General features: G+C 51.8%; 6 protein-coding genes across 6 annotated transcripts; 2 read left to right on the top strand and 4 right to left on the bottom strand.

Moving 5' to 3' along the window:
• Positions 1 to 2,299: 2,299 nt before the first annotated feature.
• MAS1 (Mitochondrial-processing peptidase subunit beta) lies at positions 2,300 to 4,513 on the bottom strand. Its single transcript, XM_062941900.1, has 5 exons — positions 4,263 to 4,513; positions 4,011 to 4,136; positions 3,874 to 3,951; positions 3,130 to 3,815; positions 2,300 to 3,070 (listed from the first exon to the last, which is right to left on the bottom strand). Exons 1-5 carry the CDS (start codon positions 4,407 to 4,409, stop codon positions 2,683 to 2,685), a joined length of 1,425 nt encoding a protein of 474 aa, XP_062804806.1. The 5' UTR covers positions 4,410 to 4,513; the 3' UTR covers positions 2,300 to 2,682.
• Positions 4,514 to 6,293: 1,780 nt separating this feature from the next.
• On the top strand, positions 6,294 to 7,977 carry QC764_106510 (uncharacterized protein). Its single transcript, XM_062941899.1, has 3 exons — positions 6,294 to 7,006; positions 7,059 to 7,213; positions 7,286 to 7,977. Exons 1-3 carry the CDS (start codon positions 6,703 to 6,705, stop codon positions 7,829 to 7,831), a joined length of 1,005 nt encoding a protein of 334 aa, XP_062804805.1. The 5' UTR covers positions 6,294 to 6,702; the 3' UTR covers positions 7,832 to 7,977.
• A 175-nt stretch (positions 7,978 to 8,152) lies between these two features.
• QC764_106500 (uncharacterized protein) lies at positions 8,153 to 9,121 on the bottom strand. The gene is made up of 2 exons (XM_062941898.1): positions 8,783 to 9,121; positions 8,153 to 8,726 (listed from the first exon to the last, which is right to left on the bottom strand). The coding sequence occupies exons 1-2, from the start codon at positions 8,901 to 8,903 to the stop codon at positions 8,188 to 8,190; spliced, it is 660 nt and encodes a 219-aa protein (XP_062804804.1). The 5' UTR covers positions 8,904 to 9,121; the 3' UTR covers positions 8,153 to 8,187.
• Positions 9,122 to 9,759: 638 nt separating this feature from the next.
• QC764_106490 (uncharacterized protein) lies at positions 9,760 to 11,058 on the bottom strand (the record flags this gene model as incomplete). Its single annotated transcript, XM_062941897.1, is given in 3 exon segments — positions 9,760 to 10,275; positions 10,280 to 10,746; positions 10,815 to 11,058. Coding segments are annotated over 3 exon segments (1,227 nt in total).
• A 674-nt stretch (positions 11,059 to 11,732) lies between these two features.
• NOG2 (GTPase required for pre-60S ribosomal subunit nuclear export and maturation) lies at positions 11,733 to 14,565 on the bottom strand (the record flags this gene model as incomplete). Its single annotated transcript, XM_062941896.1, has 4 exons — positions 14,032 to 14,565; positions 13,295 to 13,972; positions 13,075 to 13,238; positions 11,733 to 12,695 (listed from the first exon to the last, which is right to left on the bottom strand). The coding sequence occupies exons 1-4, from the start codon at positions 14,039 to 14,041 to the stop codon at positions 11,733 to 11,735; spliced, it is 1,815 nt and encodes a 604-aa protein (XP_062804802.1). The 5' UTR covers positions 14,042 to 14,565.
• On the top strand, positions 14,503 to 15,450 carry QC764_106470 (uncharacterized protein; the record flags this gene model as incomplete). Its single annotated transcript, XM_062941895.1, has 1 exon — positions 14,503 to 15,450. The coding sequence occupies one exon, from the start codon at positions 14,503 to 14,505 to the stop codon at positions 15,448 to 15,450; it is 948 nt and encodes a 315-aa protein (XP_062804801.1).
• Between the last annotated feature and the right edge of the window lie 43 nt (positions 15,451 to 15,493).

Below are 15,493 nucleotides of genomic sequence, written 5' to 3'. Positions count from 1 at the left end.
TTTTTTGTAGGAATTTCCTAGAAATGGATACTATTTATCCCCACTATGTCTCAAGATGAACGCCTCACCAGGATGAGGTGGCAAGGCCAGCTGCGGCTGCCCGGTCTCTAGCCGTGGCCCTCGACCACTGCCACCACCTCTCCTGTCCCTTGTGTGAGTGGTGAATACTTCCAGGGTGCAGAAACAATAACAACAAGCACAGTATCGATAATACGCGTCAAGCAGCCAAGTCGTGTTTTTACCGTTTTACCTACATACAGCCCGAACACGTCTGCGGGTGATATATGTACGAGACCGGAGTGTCACGTCGAGCTGCGGGGCATAACGTCAGCATCAAAGAACCCCTCCAAACCCCGAAATGTCTGTGGGAGCGACAAGGATTCAAGAATTTGTCAAACTCCAAGACTAGGGACGGAGAAGTGAAGCCCTACCAGCGGACCACAAGCTACCACCAACAACCTGGAAAGCTTCCGGCTTTTTCACCAGCTTTTTTCACCGCCCCCATCAGCCTTGTAGTAGTGACGGGGCGAAGTGATGCAGGGACGCGTGTGTGTAGTTTTCTTTGTTGCTGGATACGACACCCGATCCCGAGCAAGCCGGCACCGACGTCACCTCCGTCAAGCCGAGAACAGCAAGGCAATTTCTCGGCTTGTCGAAACAGCGAACCTTTTGAAACTTGCACAACCGTGGAGTCAATCGGTTGAAGTTGCACTCGTTGTACCCGGCCGCGTGGTTGACCACGGCCGTTAATGAGACGGTGAAACGGAGCACAAGAAGCGAATCAATCACACATACCTAGGTCGCACTTGAGCTTTACGGCGGCTGTCTAAACAGGCGGTATATCATTAAACTGGCTGGGACTTTGTGTAACTGCCTTCACAGAACTAAACCTTATATACATAGTATGACTATCAGGGACCGTAAAAGCAAAAGACCTATACATCTCAGATCACACCACCATTCGATAGCTCTGCTACCCTCCGCCTGCTCCCGCCGTGCAGGTCGGTAGGTACATTCAGATGCACGTGCCGCTCTCATGGCCGTTAGCATCCCACCCACATCCAAGATGATCTTCCAATGTCTATCTACATTGCTACTACACTGCCACCTTGCCTTTCGCTCAACACCGAGTTCGGCCTGGGCCTTATCACCTCATCATCACCAAAGTTTACTAATCCATATGGCTCTTCTCGTTTTCACGGGGACATGGTTCAGGACTTTTTTTTGCCTCGCTCGTCAGGGTTATGAGCGATCCCGACAACGATGGTTATGCTGAGCTCATCGATGGTGATTCATTCATCAACTCGAGAAGTGTAGTATCATGTCAGCCAGTCAGGGCTTAGTGGAGTTGGTACCTGGCATTGGAAACAAGGAAATTGGATGAACGTTTCATGAGGAATCGATCAAGCCCATTTCTTGATATTCTTTTAACGCCACTGGTATGTGATATGATTAGGTATCAAGTGTTCATAAAGGGCACCTACCGCGTATCTTAGGGAGCAGAGTTGTAACGCGCATATTTCGCACGAGATATGAAGACCATAAACACATCTCCTTTACATTCCCTTTCGGCCTCAAGATTTGAGAGCATGTTGTATAGGTGTACGTAGGCGGGAGTGTTGAGGAACCTTTTATAGAGTGTTTGTGTCTCAAGATACATTATCGATAGGTGGGTATATGGGTGAGCTCACCTGCATTACCTATCAGGGGGATATACCACAGTAGTTCAGCAACTTTATGGGCGTTCAATCTCATCCGCCACCTTGAGGTTGGCCTATCCGTTATAGTCTCCAACATAACACAAGAGAACCCTAGCCGTCGCCATCATCCCACGTACCTAGTCGCCCAGCTAAACAAGCCCATATTCTCATCACCAGAACCGTTTCCATCAGAAAAACTATCTCTCTCCGACACAAGACCACAACTACGCAACAAATATTGGAATGTGGAATCCGCCACACCATCGCACGTACATAGAATCTTTTCCATCTCTCCATATCATACCTCACTTTCAACCCCAAACTGGTCACCCTCTCACATTCACAAAGTTTGCAGACAAACGATGGAACCCCCAACTCACCCAAAACTTCGTCCAACTACCCAGCCATCAGCCAACAACCATCTCGACTTCCCTTACCAAAAAAAGACACAACCACCAGGTATGATCACCCAGGATACACAAACAACAACCACCACCACCTTACCCCTATCGACCTCACCTCCATCAGATAACCCACCCCACCACTCACAAACAAGTGCCCTACACATCCATCAAACACACCATCATCTGGACTCCCTCACCAAACCCCCACGTTTTCATTCAGCAAGATGGTCAGGCTTAAGCAAAGAAGCAGCGTCGATTGGCTCTATGTCTACCCAGAACCCCTCTCTCTACAGTACAATTCATAGGTCTCTTCCCCTTCCCTTTCACCCATTCACCCCTCCCCTTGCCATTTTCCTTCTCTTCCTTTTGGCGGACTAGCTTGAAACAGACAAACCACCGAATTATAATACACTGTGATTTTTTTAATCCGCCGGCGTCCCCGTTGTACAAACACCACACTCATCACACAGACACGCCCCTTTCAAGACTGTCGGAGAAGCAAAAAAAACACCATCTGCTCTTCGTACTCCCCATCAGATTTATTTACTTGCTCTCTTTTTTCAACTCAAGGGGGCTGTCTAAAAGTTTCTGCTCATGTCGGCTCTGATTCTGGCGTAGTCAAACAGACCCTCGATGCTACCGACGGCGCTGATGGCAATGTCCTGATCCCAGATCTTCTTGTTGGCAAACTCCATGACGTCCTTCTCCGTGATGGCATCAATAACGCGCTCGATCTCGCCGGGGCTCATGCGGCGGCCAGTGTTGACGATTTGCCGACCAATATCCTCGGCAACGGCGCTGGTGCCGTCGAGGGACAGGAGGATGGAGGCCTTGAGCTGGGCCTTGGCGCGCTCAACCTCGGCGGGGGTGACGCTGCCGCAGAGGCGGGTCCACTCGCGGAGGGAGAAGTGAACAAGATCATCGACGTTGGCGAGATTGTCGGTGACCATGTAGATGCCCCAGAGACTAGAGACGTATTAGTATCAAGTCAACCTTCACACACAACATAGCAAAACGGTCCGTACCCAGTGTCGCTATAGCTGGTGGAGAAGCTCATGTAGCTGGTGGCAAGATCATTCTTGTGAACGATGCCGCTGAGCTTGCTGCCCTGGTGAGGAGCGTTGCCAAGAGCCTTGTCATAGTTGCCGACAATAGCCTGGGTGACGAGGGCAGTGAAGTAGTCGGGGTCGTTCCAGCTGACGCCCTCAACGGCAATGGCGATGTTGGCAGTGGGGATAGTGTCGTCGCGGATTCTGACATCGGAGCCGATGAAATCGGCCTTCTTCTTGGACAGGAGGTAGGCGGCGGACTCGGGGCTCTTGGAGGGGAGGCCAGCAAAGTACTTGTCAGCCATCTCGACGAGCTGCTCGTGGGGAACACCACCAGCTCCGACAAGAACCATGCGGTCGGCAGTGTAGTTGTTCTTGATGTAGTTGGTAAGCTCGGTCCTGGTGATGTCACGGATGTTCTCGCGGGGGCCGAGGATGGTGCGGCCGAGGGGTTGTTGCTGGTAAGCGGTGGCGTGCAGGTGATCGAAAACAACTTCCTCCAACTGCTTCTCAACCTCCTCCGACTCACGGAGAATGACATCACGTTCCCGCTCAATAGCCGACTCCTCAAGCTTAGAGTTTTGGAGAATGTCCTGTAGGATATCGACGCACTGAGGAACGTCCTCGTTCAGGGCCCTGGCGAAGTAGACGGTGTTCTCGCGCTACACTCGAGAATTAGCTTCTACGAAGGTATCCGGAATAGAATAGACGGCAACAAACCGAGGTATATGCGTTGAGGTGGGCGCCCATGTTCTCAATTTCAAGCTCCAACTGCTGCTGAGTCCGCTTCGATGTGCCCTACCCAAGTGTATTCATGTTAGCCGGGAACGGCAGAGGGCGAGCCCGGATTACCGTACCTTGAAGGCCAAGTGCTCGAGGAAGTGGGCAGTGCCGTTGGTCTCGTCGGTCTCGGCGCGGGAGCCGGCATCGATCCACATGCCGACCGTCGAGGTCTGCGCATAGGGAGAGTACTGGGTTGCGACCTGCGGGGTGGGAAAGAGTTGCAGTCAGTATATGAAGCTGTAGCAAGCTCAGGAAGGACCAATTGGCACGACGTCATGGCGGCCAGGCTGTGGACGGGCGGACGGGAGGGCCGGGGTGAAGCTCACAGTCAGGCCATTCTTGAGTGTCGTCGTCTGGGTCTTGAGGGCGGGCGAGTGAGGTGTCGCAAGGCCTCGTCTGACGGGGACAGAAAGACCTCCAGAGCGGCCACGCAGGCCCTGGGCGAGGTTCAGAGCAAGTCTCCGGGACGCCATGGACGCGGATGGGTGTGTGTCGGGGGGGTGGAAGGGCGGTTGAAGAAAATGTCCTCAACCTCAAAAAACAGACTTATGCAGCAGTGATTTTGCCTCACTTCCAAGGCAAGCTCGGGAAGGCCCGGGCCAATTTGCCAGAGCTGCGCACCGGGGCCCAGCGTCACGTGCTTGAGCTATGCGTTTCTTGGCGCCCAATTGCAAATTCCGCCTTTAGGATTCGTTCCTGCCACTCCTTTGCCAGTGCCCCACCAACCAGCAACACTTTGGGTCATCGTTTACATACTTGGAAGCTTCAAGGTTGACAGCTTGAGAAGCTCTTGAAATTTCCAGCTTCAGCATCAGAGTCTGGGAAAGTCGCAATGCTACGTCCTTCTTTCCCACACTTGGGTGCTGGAAAGCACGTTCAGAAACACGACACCTGAGCAGGACTTTGGGTTGGTCAAACCAGAAACCTCTCCTTCACCAGACATTAACGTAGTTCATCTTCAATCACCGTCGTTACTTTACCCAGCCCAACATGGACCCCACCATGTATTATCTGCACCTTTGCACCTGGCACTATCCGAAATTACAGTCATTCATCCTCCCAAGGTCATGTTTCGAGCTGTTTTCAGGTTTCCTATTGCTCATCACGCCATCAATTACGGGTTTCAATTTATCCTATTCGAGGAGCAACAACAATGATGCATGGGTGGATGAACCACTTAGAGAAACCTCGCTGCATAACCATCCTGTCCGCCTTCACCGGGACACCACGATATCCAACGATGTTTACTGTCAAAGCAGCGAAATAACGATATCCAGCTTCATGGTATTCCGCATACAATATAGGTCACAGGTCACGGCTATACAAAACAGGGCGAATTCGGCTACCGAGCCTACCGAAAGTGTGGGTTATTGTGGGTCGATTGCCCCACACATTATACTGGGCACTTATAGGACTTTATATACTCTAAATATAAAGTTGAGGCTATTTTTACTTACTATAATAGTAGATGCAAGGCTTTGCAGCACTCTGCTCTATTAAGTAGATACTTTATATATGTGACGAATCTCTGTATAGAACCTCTACAAGGGATATGAGTTGAAGGTAACTTCTGACAATTGGTTCGGTGCAGCTAAACAGTGCACAATAAAATGTCTTAATGTAAACACAAGATACCGTGAATACAAGCGTGAATTGCATATTGCGAAACTGTCTAAAAGTGCTTTCAACTAATACCTTTTTCAAAAGTTCCAAATAGGAGCCCGTCACAATAACTTTAATAAATTTATTTTGATTAGAAAAAGTATTTATATTTTAAATTTCTGATGTATCTTATTTTTCACTTAATAACGGTATTATATTATTTATTTGGAAATTTAATATTGAAAAAAATATTAATAAAATAGAAATATCTCTCAATATTTAAGGAAACAATGAATTTTATAAACCTATCATTTTAAATATATCGTCAATTTTAGCAAAACCTTCTATTTTCTCTACTTTAAATAAAATCGGTTTTATTTAATTTTATATATTAAATTGTCACATATTAATATAATTAAGTAATTTAGTATTACTATTATAAATCAAAATTTTTTAAAGCTAATAGTAAAAGTTTTGAAGCTGTCGTAAAAAACTAAATGAAAAAAAAATCATGGTAGATTTTATCGGACCCAGTGATCGGGTTATAAGTGGCTTGGCACTTAAGCCAAACTCCTGTAGGTATAGTGGCGGGCGCGGACAATTTTGGTTCGATTGAGTATATGCGGTATTGCTTACCTGTTGTTCTCAATATCCATGGCTAGTAGTAAGTTCAATGCCATGTGCACTTCCGTCAGGGGGCATGTAGAACCCACCTTTCTGTGTTTCCCCGCATGGACGAAAGGCAGTTAGGGTCGGTGTAAGGAGCTGGGTGAGGGAGAGACAGCTTCACTTTTTTGCTGCCCCGGTTATTACCCAATGCGGACTCCAGGTACCAATCGAGACGAGACGTTTGAAGCCGCACAGACCATCAGGCGATCACGGCAAATAGCGCCCGAGAGAAGAAGCAAGCCGAGCCGGAGCCACCAACAAGGCTTTCCATCCCTCTGGCAGGTCATCGTCAAACGTGACTGCAAACCTGGATAGCGTCTGCCTTTGACAGCGCACCACCCGCCACCTCCCGACATCTCGACATCTCGACACCTCGACGTCGTCTCTCGCTGTCCTTTTCAGAAAGCAGCCAGCCTTTGTGATCAGGCACCTCTGAAGAGGACCCTTGCGAGTTTTGTTCTCACCCCAGAACCAGCCGCCACCACCTCGCCAACCATGCTGCCGTTATCAGTGCGACGGGCTGTCGCGTCTGCGGCTCCCCAGTCGCCTGTGACGGTGGTTTCCTCCCTGACTGCGTCGGCTCCCAAAGCCGCCTACAAGGCCAATGGTCTCCACCAGCGCCGGTACTCGTCCTCAAAACCCTCAAGCCCGGATGACGGCGCCCGCGATTTCGCCGCCCGGCCCTCCGTGCCCGCCTCGGGCAACTCCAAGACGACCGGCGAGAAGCGCAAAAGAAAGGCCAAGGACGCCGGCCCCCAGCTCCCCAGCGTCCCCAGCACCAAGCACATCAAGGACGAGGGTTCGTATCCTCCCCAATATCACTCACATCTCTTGCTTACCCCTCTATCTAGCCCTCGCCCTGTCCACCTTCTTCGCCCTCCACCGGCCCATCTCCGTCACACAGCTCCTCCCCAAGACGGTGACCGAGGATGCCTTTGCCGAGATCTTCAACACCCGCTCGCCGCGTCACAGGGTGTCGGACGTCCTGTCGACCCTGTCACAAACGGTACATGACCTTGAAAAACATCCCCTCTCCAAGTTGAATGATGATGAAGCCAACACTAGTGTCTTTAAACAGCAGGAGCGGATGCAGCAAGAGATTCAGGAAACCGGAGAGCCGCCGAGGCGCGCCGACGGCGCCCCGTTTGAGATGAGCGGCGAGAGCAACGTCTATTTTCAGCTCAACTCCATGGCAGGCCAGTTCCTGCCTTATGCGCCGCCTCCGGCACCCAAGCCGATGGCCGATGGCGCCGCCGCCGCCGTTGATGCTCTTGTCGACGAACTTGCCGGCACGACGCTGGAAGCGAGCGAGGAGCCCCAGACGAGGGTGTACAAGGCCATGGTCACGATCGAGGAGACGGTGGAGGCGGACGGGCAGTACAAGGTTGTTGCGCACAGCCCGGAACTCATCGACAGTGCGGAGCAGGGCGGCGTTCAGCCGAGGACGTTTTTGGAGAGGATGGCGCTGCGCCAGCTGAAGTATGACGAGTCGAGACGGCTGCAGGACCGGGCCATGCAGGCCATTAGTGTGAAGAGGCAGAGGAAGTTGCGGATGAAGAAGAAGAAGTACAAGAAGCTGCAGAAGAGGACGAGAAACGAGAGGAGAAAGTTGGATAGATTGTAAATAGATTGTCGGATTATGATGTATGGGGTGGTGGGTGGGATTGGGGGGGGACGGCGGCGTATTTGTACATAATCCACTTCTCTCTCTTTTTTTTCTTTTCCTTTTTGATCAACTGACAAGAACAAACCAATGTCTAGAAAGAGTTATGATGGATTTTTCTTTTTTCCCTTGAGGTCTTTGTTTGTTGCATGGCAGTTTCCACATATTAGAGAAGGAGTAGTTTTAGTCACTTTGGAGCGGTTAAAGGGATGGTAGCATGAGACAGATTGTCCGTCTCTTTTTTTTTCACATTCTGCATAGCATCAGTATCAACCGTTTTTTTTTTAGTCTTTTTAGTGCATGCTATCTCTCCTAAGCTAAACAATATTCTTGTCCAACCACTCCTTCCACTGCTCCTCAGTCCACCCACTCGAAATCTCATTTGCTACAACGCCATTGAAGATTACAGTAGGCGTGACGTGAACACCGAGAAGTCTGTTGATTTTGGTGATCAGCTTCACGTCGTTTGTGACGGCGTTGCCTGCGTTGAGGGCGCCGTCCTCGCCCGGTTGGGAGGGGATGGCAAGGAGGTTGTAGACGGCTTCCTCGTCCAGGTCAGAGATGGTGTCCGAGGCGAGCTTGGCGAGGCGGCGGTAGGTCTGGTTGCGGGTTTCGTTCACGAGGGAGATATCAAAGTAGGATTTTTGGTGGGCGAAAAGGGTGGAGGAGAACTGGTAGAATTTGGCGGGGGAGTTGGTTAGTTGGAGGACGGCGAGAGCGGCTTCGTGGACGAGGGTGGAGGAGGGGTGCCAGGGTTGGATTTGTTGACGGATGATGAAGTCGACTTTGGAGGAGAGGGAGGGGTTGGGGGAGATGATTTTGGGGATGATGTTGTTGTAGAGATGGTTGAAGAGTTCTGGTAGGGGGAGTTAGTGTATGCTTTGGGGGGGTGGGTTGAGAGGGGGGACTGACTGGCTGAGAAGGGGCAGACGTAGTCGAGGAAAAGCTCGATGGTGTGCTTTGGTTCGGGGGCTGAGGTTAGTGAGGAGGAGAAGGTGAGGCGGTGGGCGTTGAATTTGGGTGGGAGGGCCATCTTGGTGGTTTACTTTGTTTGTGAAGTTGAGAATTGATGAGTGACAGTCACGAACGGACGATGGGTAGTGAATGAGGCTTTTATAGAATTAAGAATTAGACCGCGACAGAAAGGCTCGGGATGATGTGATGGGAGCTCTTGTTACACATGAAGATAGGTAGATAGGGGGTGTGTTAGTGGGGTGAATGAGGGGCTGCTCGCGCTCAGTTGCATCATCGCTTTTCCGAAAATATTAATCGCTCCCCGATCCGTCGAAATACCTGTTCGGCATCGGGTGCTCGTTGGTCAATTCCAAATACCTCTCTAGGGGAATTTGTCATTCTGTCTCTCAGACTGTCTCCTGGTGAAACCCCTATTTTCTCATCCTCACTCCCTACATGACATTAAATCCTAACCGTAACGATCACATACGACCATAGGCAGCTGAAAATACGGGATCCCGTCTGCTCTCCCCTAGTCAAACAGCTGACCGCCGGACTAGTACTCAGGTGGGTGACCACTGGGGAATCCCCGGTGCTGTATGTTTTCGCTGCTTTGCTTTTTACTCTCTTACTGGTTGGTTATTCTACATTCTTTCTCGAACCGCAAAAGACACCCAATTTCTACTTGAAAATGGTGGGTTCAAAGACCCCCCCTTAGTTAATCGTTCAACGACAAGTTTAACAACGGGACACTCTTTGCACACCCGCCCTAACTTATAGCCACCAAGCAACACTTTACAACCCCTTTTCAAGCCAAGTCCAAACAGCCTCTTCCCTGTACTATTATTACTACCATTACACTAAATCTTCCTTTTTCTTCCTTTGTCTTTCCTCCTTCCTCTCTCATCTTTGCACCTTTAACAAACTTCCCCCCCTTAACGCTCAACCTCCACAGCAAAGGTAACCACTACCCCCTCCTCCGCCGTCACCGTAAAGGTCTCCACCACCGGCCCGGTAGTAACACTTCCCCCACCCTCCTCCCGTTCCGTATGAAAAATCAACGTCGTCACCAAAGGCATTGGTTCGTATGACGGGGTAGGAGTTCTGGGTGGACGGCTGAACCCTGCCGTGCCGTAATACACCGTTGGTGTCTGCATGCTGAGGGAAGAACCCCTTCCGCTACCATAAACGCCCGGGCTGAGGGTTTTAGTTTTGAAGGTGGAGGGGAAAGAGGAGTTTGTCCAGGAGAAGAGGCCTGTTGTGAACGGTTTGGGGATGGAGAGGGATGGGAAGGTCGTGGGAGGCAAGGCTGTGAGGTTGATGGAGGGGGCGGTCAGGGATGGGAGGGGAGGGGAGAGGAGGGTGCTGAGGGAGTGGTATTGGGGGCGGATGGATGATGTAAGTGGGAGGGTGGAAGGTGGGGGGTAGGAGGCTGAGGTTGGGGGGGTCGTCTACCGTGATGGTTAATGTAGGTGTGGTGGTTTGGAAGATCAACGTAGTAACCCGGGGACCGTCTGTGTCGTAAGTGGCGGGAGATTCTGTATCGTGAGCTGCCGAAGTTGACTCGCCGACTGTCTCAGTATAGTAAGCCGTACTCAACAAATCGTCCGTACTGGTACTTTCTGTGGCAGAGGGGACTGGCGTTGAGAAATGAAGCGCGGGTGTGGTTGTCATAGTGAGAAACGGCTCATCAAAACATGACATATCGGGGTCGACGTGAAGGAAGACTTGCGGGCACGTTGCGTCTGGCTGCTCGAGGTAGTAGTTCATCTTGTCGTAGCGGCCAGATCGGCAGGCGAAAAAGGAAAATGTTCCATTGTAACTGAGAGCCTGGGCATCGCCGTGCGTGGTGACAGAGAAAAGCATGTCGGGTTCTTCCACGTCGGAAAAGGCAACGTCACAGACTAAGACTGTCGAGACGGCTAGAAGAATGAACAAGAGATTAGCTGGAACAGAGCAAGGACAGGACAGGGGACAGGGACAACTGTACGAGCCCACCAGCACCCCCGTAGGGCGTGGTCTAGAAGACGACCATCAAAAAACCGGAACCACGTTGCTGACTCTGTGAGTTTGCTTCCCTGAAGTTGACCACCTGGTAATTGGCCAACTGTGAGGTTGTTGCTGCAACTGGCATCGACTGAGTATAGGTGGAACAAACATGTTTGTATATCCGCAACATCAGCCACCACGAAGCTCAACCCCAGCACCAAGAAGAGGAAGATGTGAGCAAACATAGTCGAAGTGTAGGTGATAGATGACAGCGGCGGTAGGTAATCCTGGGTTCAAGTGAAAGAGCTGCCAACTTCACAACTGACCACAGCAACGGGGAGGTAACCCAACACTTATATCACCAGGCTCCCAATTATCATTTCCACCAAGGACGGCAAGATGTGCCGTTTGGTGCAACGAACTCATTGTTTCTCATGACGGCGATATTGCCCCAAATATCTTGAACAACTACGCCCCAGCGCCCGTCAGACCGTTGGCAAGTTCAAGATGTAAAGAAGTGATGGTCTCATCCGCTCGGCTCACACCTAAAAACAAGGGACCGTGCATGCATATCGCCTGTGAGCCTCAGCCCAGTGATACCCATCTCGACTTGAGCATGCTGTGCAACACCATGATAAGGTCACCGTCGCATCTGCGAGATCATCCACCACTAGATATCTACCATCCCAATTCCAGACTTGTCCGACAGACCGAGCCCAACAATGGCCTTTCCCAGCCACTGGCAACAAAAGTTGTCTTTGCCGACACAGATACACAAGCAAGCAGAATTGGAACGAAAAATGTATGATATGGGCAGAGGTATCATTCGGGTTGTGCCCAAACCCTTCCACGGTTTCATTACTAAAAATCAATACGTGGTACTTTTCGCTGCAATAAGATAAGAATCGAAGTGGCTTAACTACGCCTTTCTCCTTTTCCTGGACGCTGGCGGATCTGGCTCTTGCTCCGACTCAGCATCTGATGCCTCCTCATCACTCGACTCGCCGAGGGATATCATATCCTCGGCATCATCGCCCTCATTGTCTTCGTTATCTTCGCCCTCACCCTCAGAGTCACTATCACTGGAAAATCCAGAGAAATCGTCATCTTCGTCATCTGAAGCTGCAAGATCCTCGGTGGCCGCCAGAGTCGACCCAGCCATGGATGTATCGGCAACACTTTCGCCTTCAGCCTCGAGGTCGCGTTTCCGCTTCCGCATCTCACCGAGACGACCTTGGCGGCCCTCAATGAGTTCAGAGTCGGCATCCTCGGTCCCTTCCATCGCTGGCGCGGGGGTGAACCAAGGAATCTTGCCTCGCATAAAATCGTTCAAGACCATCTTGGCCACACCGTCCACATCTGGCTCACCACCCTTCAACAGTCTGCCGCCCTTCCTAGCCAGCATCTCAAGGAACTGAATGTGGTCTTTCCAACCCTTCAGCTCATACGTCCTTTCCATATGATGCGGCTTGACCTTGCTCAACACAGCAGGGATATACTGCTCGGGATGCTCGACATTCTCAACACGGACGACACCACGGAGAAGAAGGTCCTGTGGTGTGTCATTTTGGTTGGGTGGTACAATACCCGGGCAATCAATCAGGTAGATCCTCTTCATCAGAGTAACGTACTGCCAGACCTTGGTCTCACCGGGAATAGGTGCAACCTTGGCAACAGGCTTGCCACGGAGGGCGTTGATGATGCTGGATTTGCCCACGTTGGGATACCCAACCAGACCAACACTGATCTGCTTGCGGTCCTTGTGGAGGATGCTAAATTGGCGGAGAAGATCGATCAGAGAACCACGACCGAACGGGTTCTTCATGCTTGATCTCATGGCGCAGGTGGGGCGATCCTTTTGAAGCACACGGATCCAAGCAGCCTGAAAACCTGTTAGCGTCCGTCTTGGAAGCAACAATTTCAAATGCAGATGTATGATGGAGAGAAATGTATGAAACATCACTAAGAAAACCGCAACAAAATTACCCAGTGAGGGGCGCGGCGGTTTTCAACTCGTATGAAACACGTCCGGTATCCGGCGCCAAAACCCCAAGACGGAGTCTGACAATCCCCGACCTGATGACCAGGCCAGAGAAGTTGGAGGTGGATATCGATCTCCCAGGGATGTAACGCACAACTTCCATTGCAGTGGCACATGAATGTGCGGAAGCATCCTGACAAAACCCCTGGGGTACTCCCAATAAAAATCGAGGAGTACCAAGAATGTGTGATGTGATACAATACAAAATGGTTGTACTTACGGCTGTGCTGGATGGAACCAAATCGATCTTGTTCAGAACGAAGATGAGATGCTTGTGCGGAGCTTCTGTAGAAAGATACTTCTCCACGTGGCGACATCTTGTGCCGACAGGATCACGGGCGTCGAGAACGTGGAGGATGACGTCGGAAGAGTCAATCACCTTGTCTGTGAGAATAGGTTAGAACAATACTGACCTCCAACGTAAGTGCGTGTATGCTTACAGAGCTCGTTCCAGATGCGCTTGGATTGACCCTTGAAGAAGATGGCTTCCTTGGCCGTTGAGACACTGAAGTCAATCTCCGGGTAGACACTTTCCTTGTTCTCCACCTCAGCCGTGCCAGAAGTACCGCTGAGCAGCTTGATCTGTTCCTGCCTCGCGGTGTACTGATCGAAGCTCGACTCGGTGTGGCCCGCCAGTTCGTCAACAGTGGCGAAGCTCAGCTTGGGACGTTTCCTTTGCGCCTTGGGTCCAAAGGTCTCTGAGAAGGGCGCACTCTCGATTGTCATCTTGGCTTGATGCTTCTTCAACCCATCCTCGAGCTTGGGTCCGTCATCACGAATCAAGCTCATGGGAAGCTTGTTGCTCTTGAGCAGTACTGAGTATGGGTCCTTCTGGTTCTCCTCCACAGCCTCCCGGAACGATGTGAGTGTGTCCTGGGAAATGACTCTGGTGTTGCTGAACCATCTTCGGTTTGGCTCGATGACAGCCTTGGGGCGCTCTCTGCTCTGGAAAGAGGCAGCCTTGACGATCTTGCCATCCTTGTTGCGAATCGCCTTGCCCTCCTTGAGGACATTGAGGGTCTTGATCTTTTTGGCGGAGCGGTAGAAGTTTTCACCCTTCACCTTGGGGTCGCCTGTGGGCTTGCCCTGCCGCTCCATGCGGGACTTTTCCTTCTTCCCTGTGATGAAGAGTTAGAGGGCGACGTCAATTGCGATATCGACGAATGCTGCGACGTACCAGTTCCCATCTTGGTGGAATGCTAAAACGCCAAGCTGAAACCAGGAGACAAGAAAAAGAAAAGGCAAAACAAGAACCTCGCCCGCGAGAAAGGATCTGAGGGATTGAAAATTGATGTTTTGCGGTCTTCCACGGGGGAAAGTGAATGTGGAAGACGAGGAGAGAAAAGTTGGAAAGGGTGCAAAAGAGCAACAGTCGCGCAAAGTAAATGGGAAAGTTTTGGAGGGGTGGAGCTCCAAAAGTCTCTGAAAAAAGAGCGGTCAGCCGCGGCAGAACCCCCAATGCTCAACCGCCCTTACTCCCAAACCGGCTTAGCGTCTATCAATCAGCCGGCCCCAGCAAGCTTCAGAATTTCCAAGTCGAATCACCACCACTCGCACCTCGCCGTCGTCGACAATCCCCCAGTAGTCCAGGAAGCCAGCCCGAACTCCTGTCTCTCCAGACAGAAGCTCCCCCCATACCACAAACAACATGCCTCCATCGCTTCCACGACCGGCCCTCACCGGCCTCGAAGCCGCCCTCACCAACTGCCGCCTCACCCCCAGACCAGTATCCCGGCAGCTCTCTCGCTCCCTCTCGACAACCCCCTCCTACCTCCAACAATTCTTCCCCCCCGACTCCCCCAAGTTCATCACCATCCCCGAACCCCCCCAATCCTCCGAAGTCAAACCCCCCCCCGTCAAAGGCCACCTCCCCAAACCCCGCAACCTCTTCCCCACCCGCGGCGGCCGCCGCAAAGCCACATCCGCCTTCATCAAAGCCGCCACCCCCCTCTCCAAATCCGAAGCCGCCGGCCTCCCCCCCAAATCCGCCGCCGAAGCCGCCCACCGCAAAGCAGCCGCCATCCGCCGCAAGAACCTCGCAGCAGGCACCCTTAGCCTCTACCGCCGTAAGACCACCCACGACAGGAGAATCCTCGAACGCTCCCGGTACAAGGTCGGATTCAACATCGCCTGCGCCAACAAGCCCGAGCGCGAGGACGAAATCCTCACCCGGTCGACAGTCAAGGCGTCCACCGCCCTGAAGGTCCAGGTCGAGCCTAGTCCACTCCGGTTCGAGAGGGCCGAAGAGGCCAGGCAAAAGACTGAACAGTTGGCTGCGCAAAAGTCAGAAGAGAGGAAAGACGCCCTTGCTCAGCTGTTTGTTGCCGCACAGAGCTTCATCGTGACGGAGAAGCAGCTGGAGGAGAGGGTCGAGGAGCTGTTCAAGGAGGATACGTTCAAGAACAGGATTAGCAGCGCCGCTAAGAACATTTGGGAGGCTTCTGGCCCGCCGATCAGCGTGGCCACGAGACAGGCGCAAATTTCAGGTATGGCCTCTGGATTGTCTGATTCTACCAGGGCGGCGACCCAGGCGGCGGTCAGGAGGAAGTTGGTGGCCGAGGAGCTTTCGGGTGGCAAGCTGGTTATCGATGCTTAGTAAATGAGCGATCCGGGAGTTTCGAGAGCACAATGAGAGAGAT

The sequence above is a fragment of the Podospora pseudoanserina genome, chromosome 1 (genome assembly GCF_035222485.1).
Source record: "Podospora pseudoanserina strain CBS 124.78 chromosome 1, whole genome shotgun sequence".
Taxonomy (NCBI): Eukaryota; Fungi; Ascomycota; class Sordariomycetes; order Sordariales; family Podosporaceae; genus Podospora; species Podospora pseudoanserina.
The sequence above is the reverse complement of the archived record's forward strand: the minus strand, read 5'-3'. Positions and strand labels throughout refer to the sequence as shown.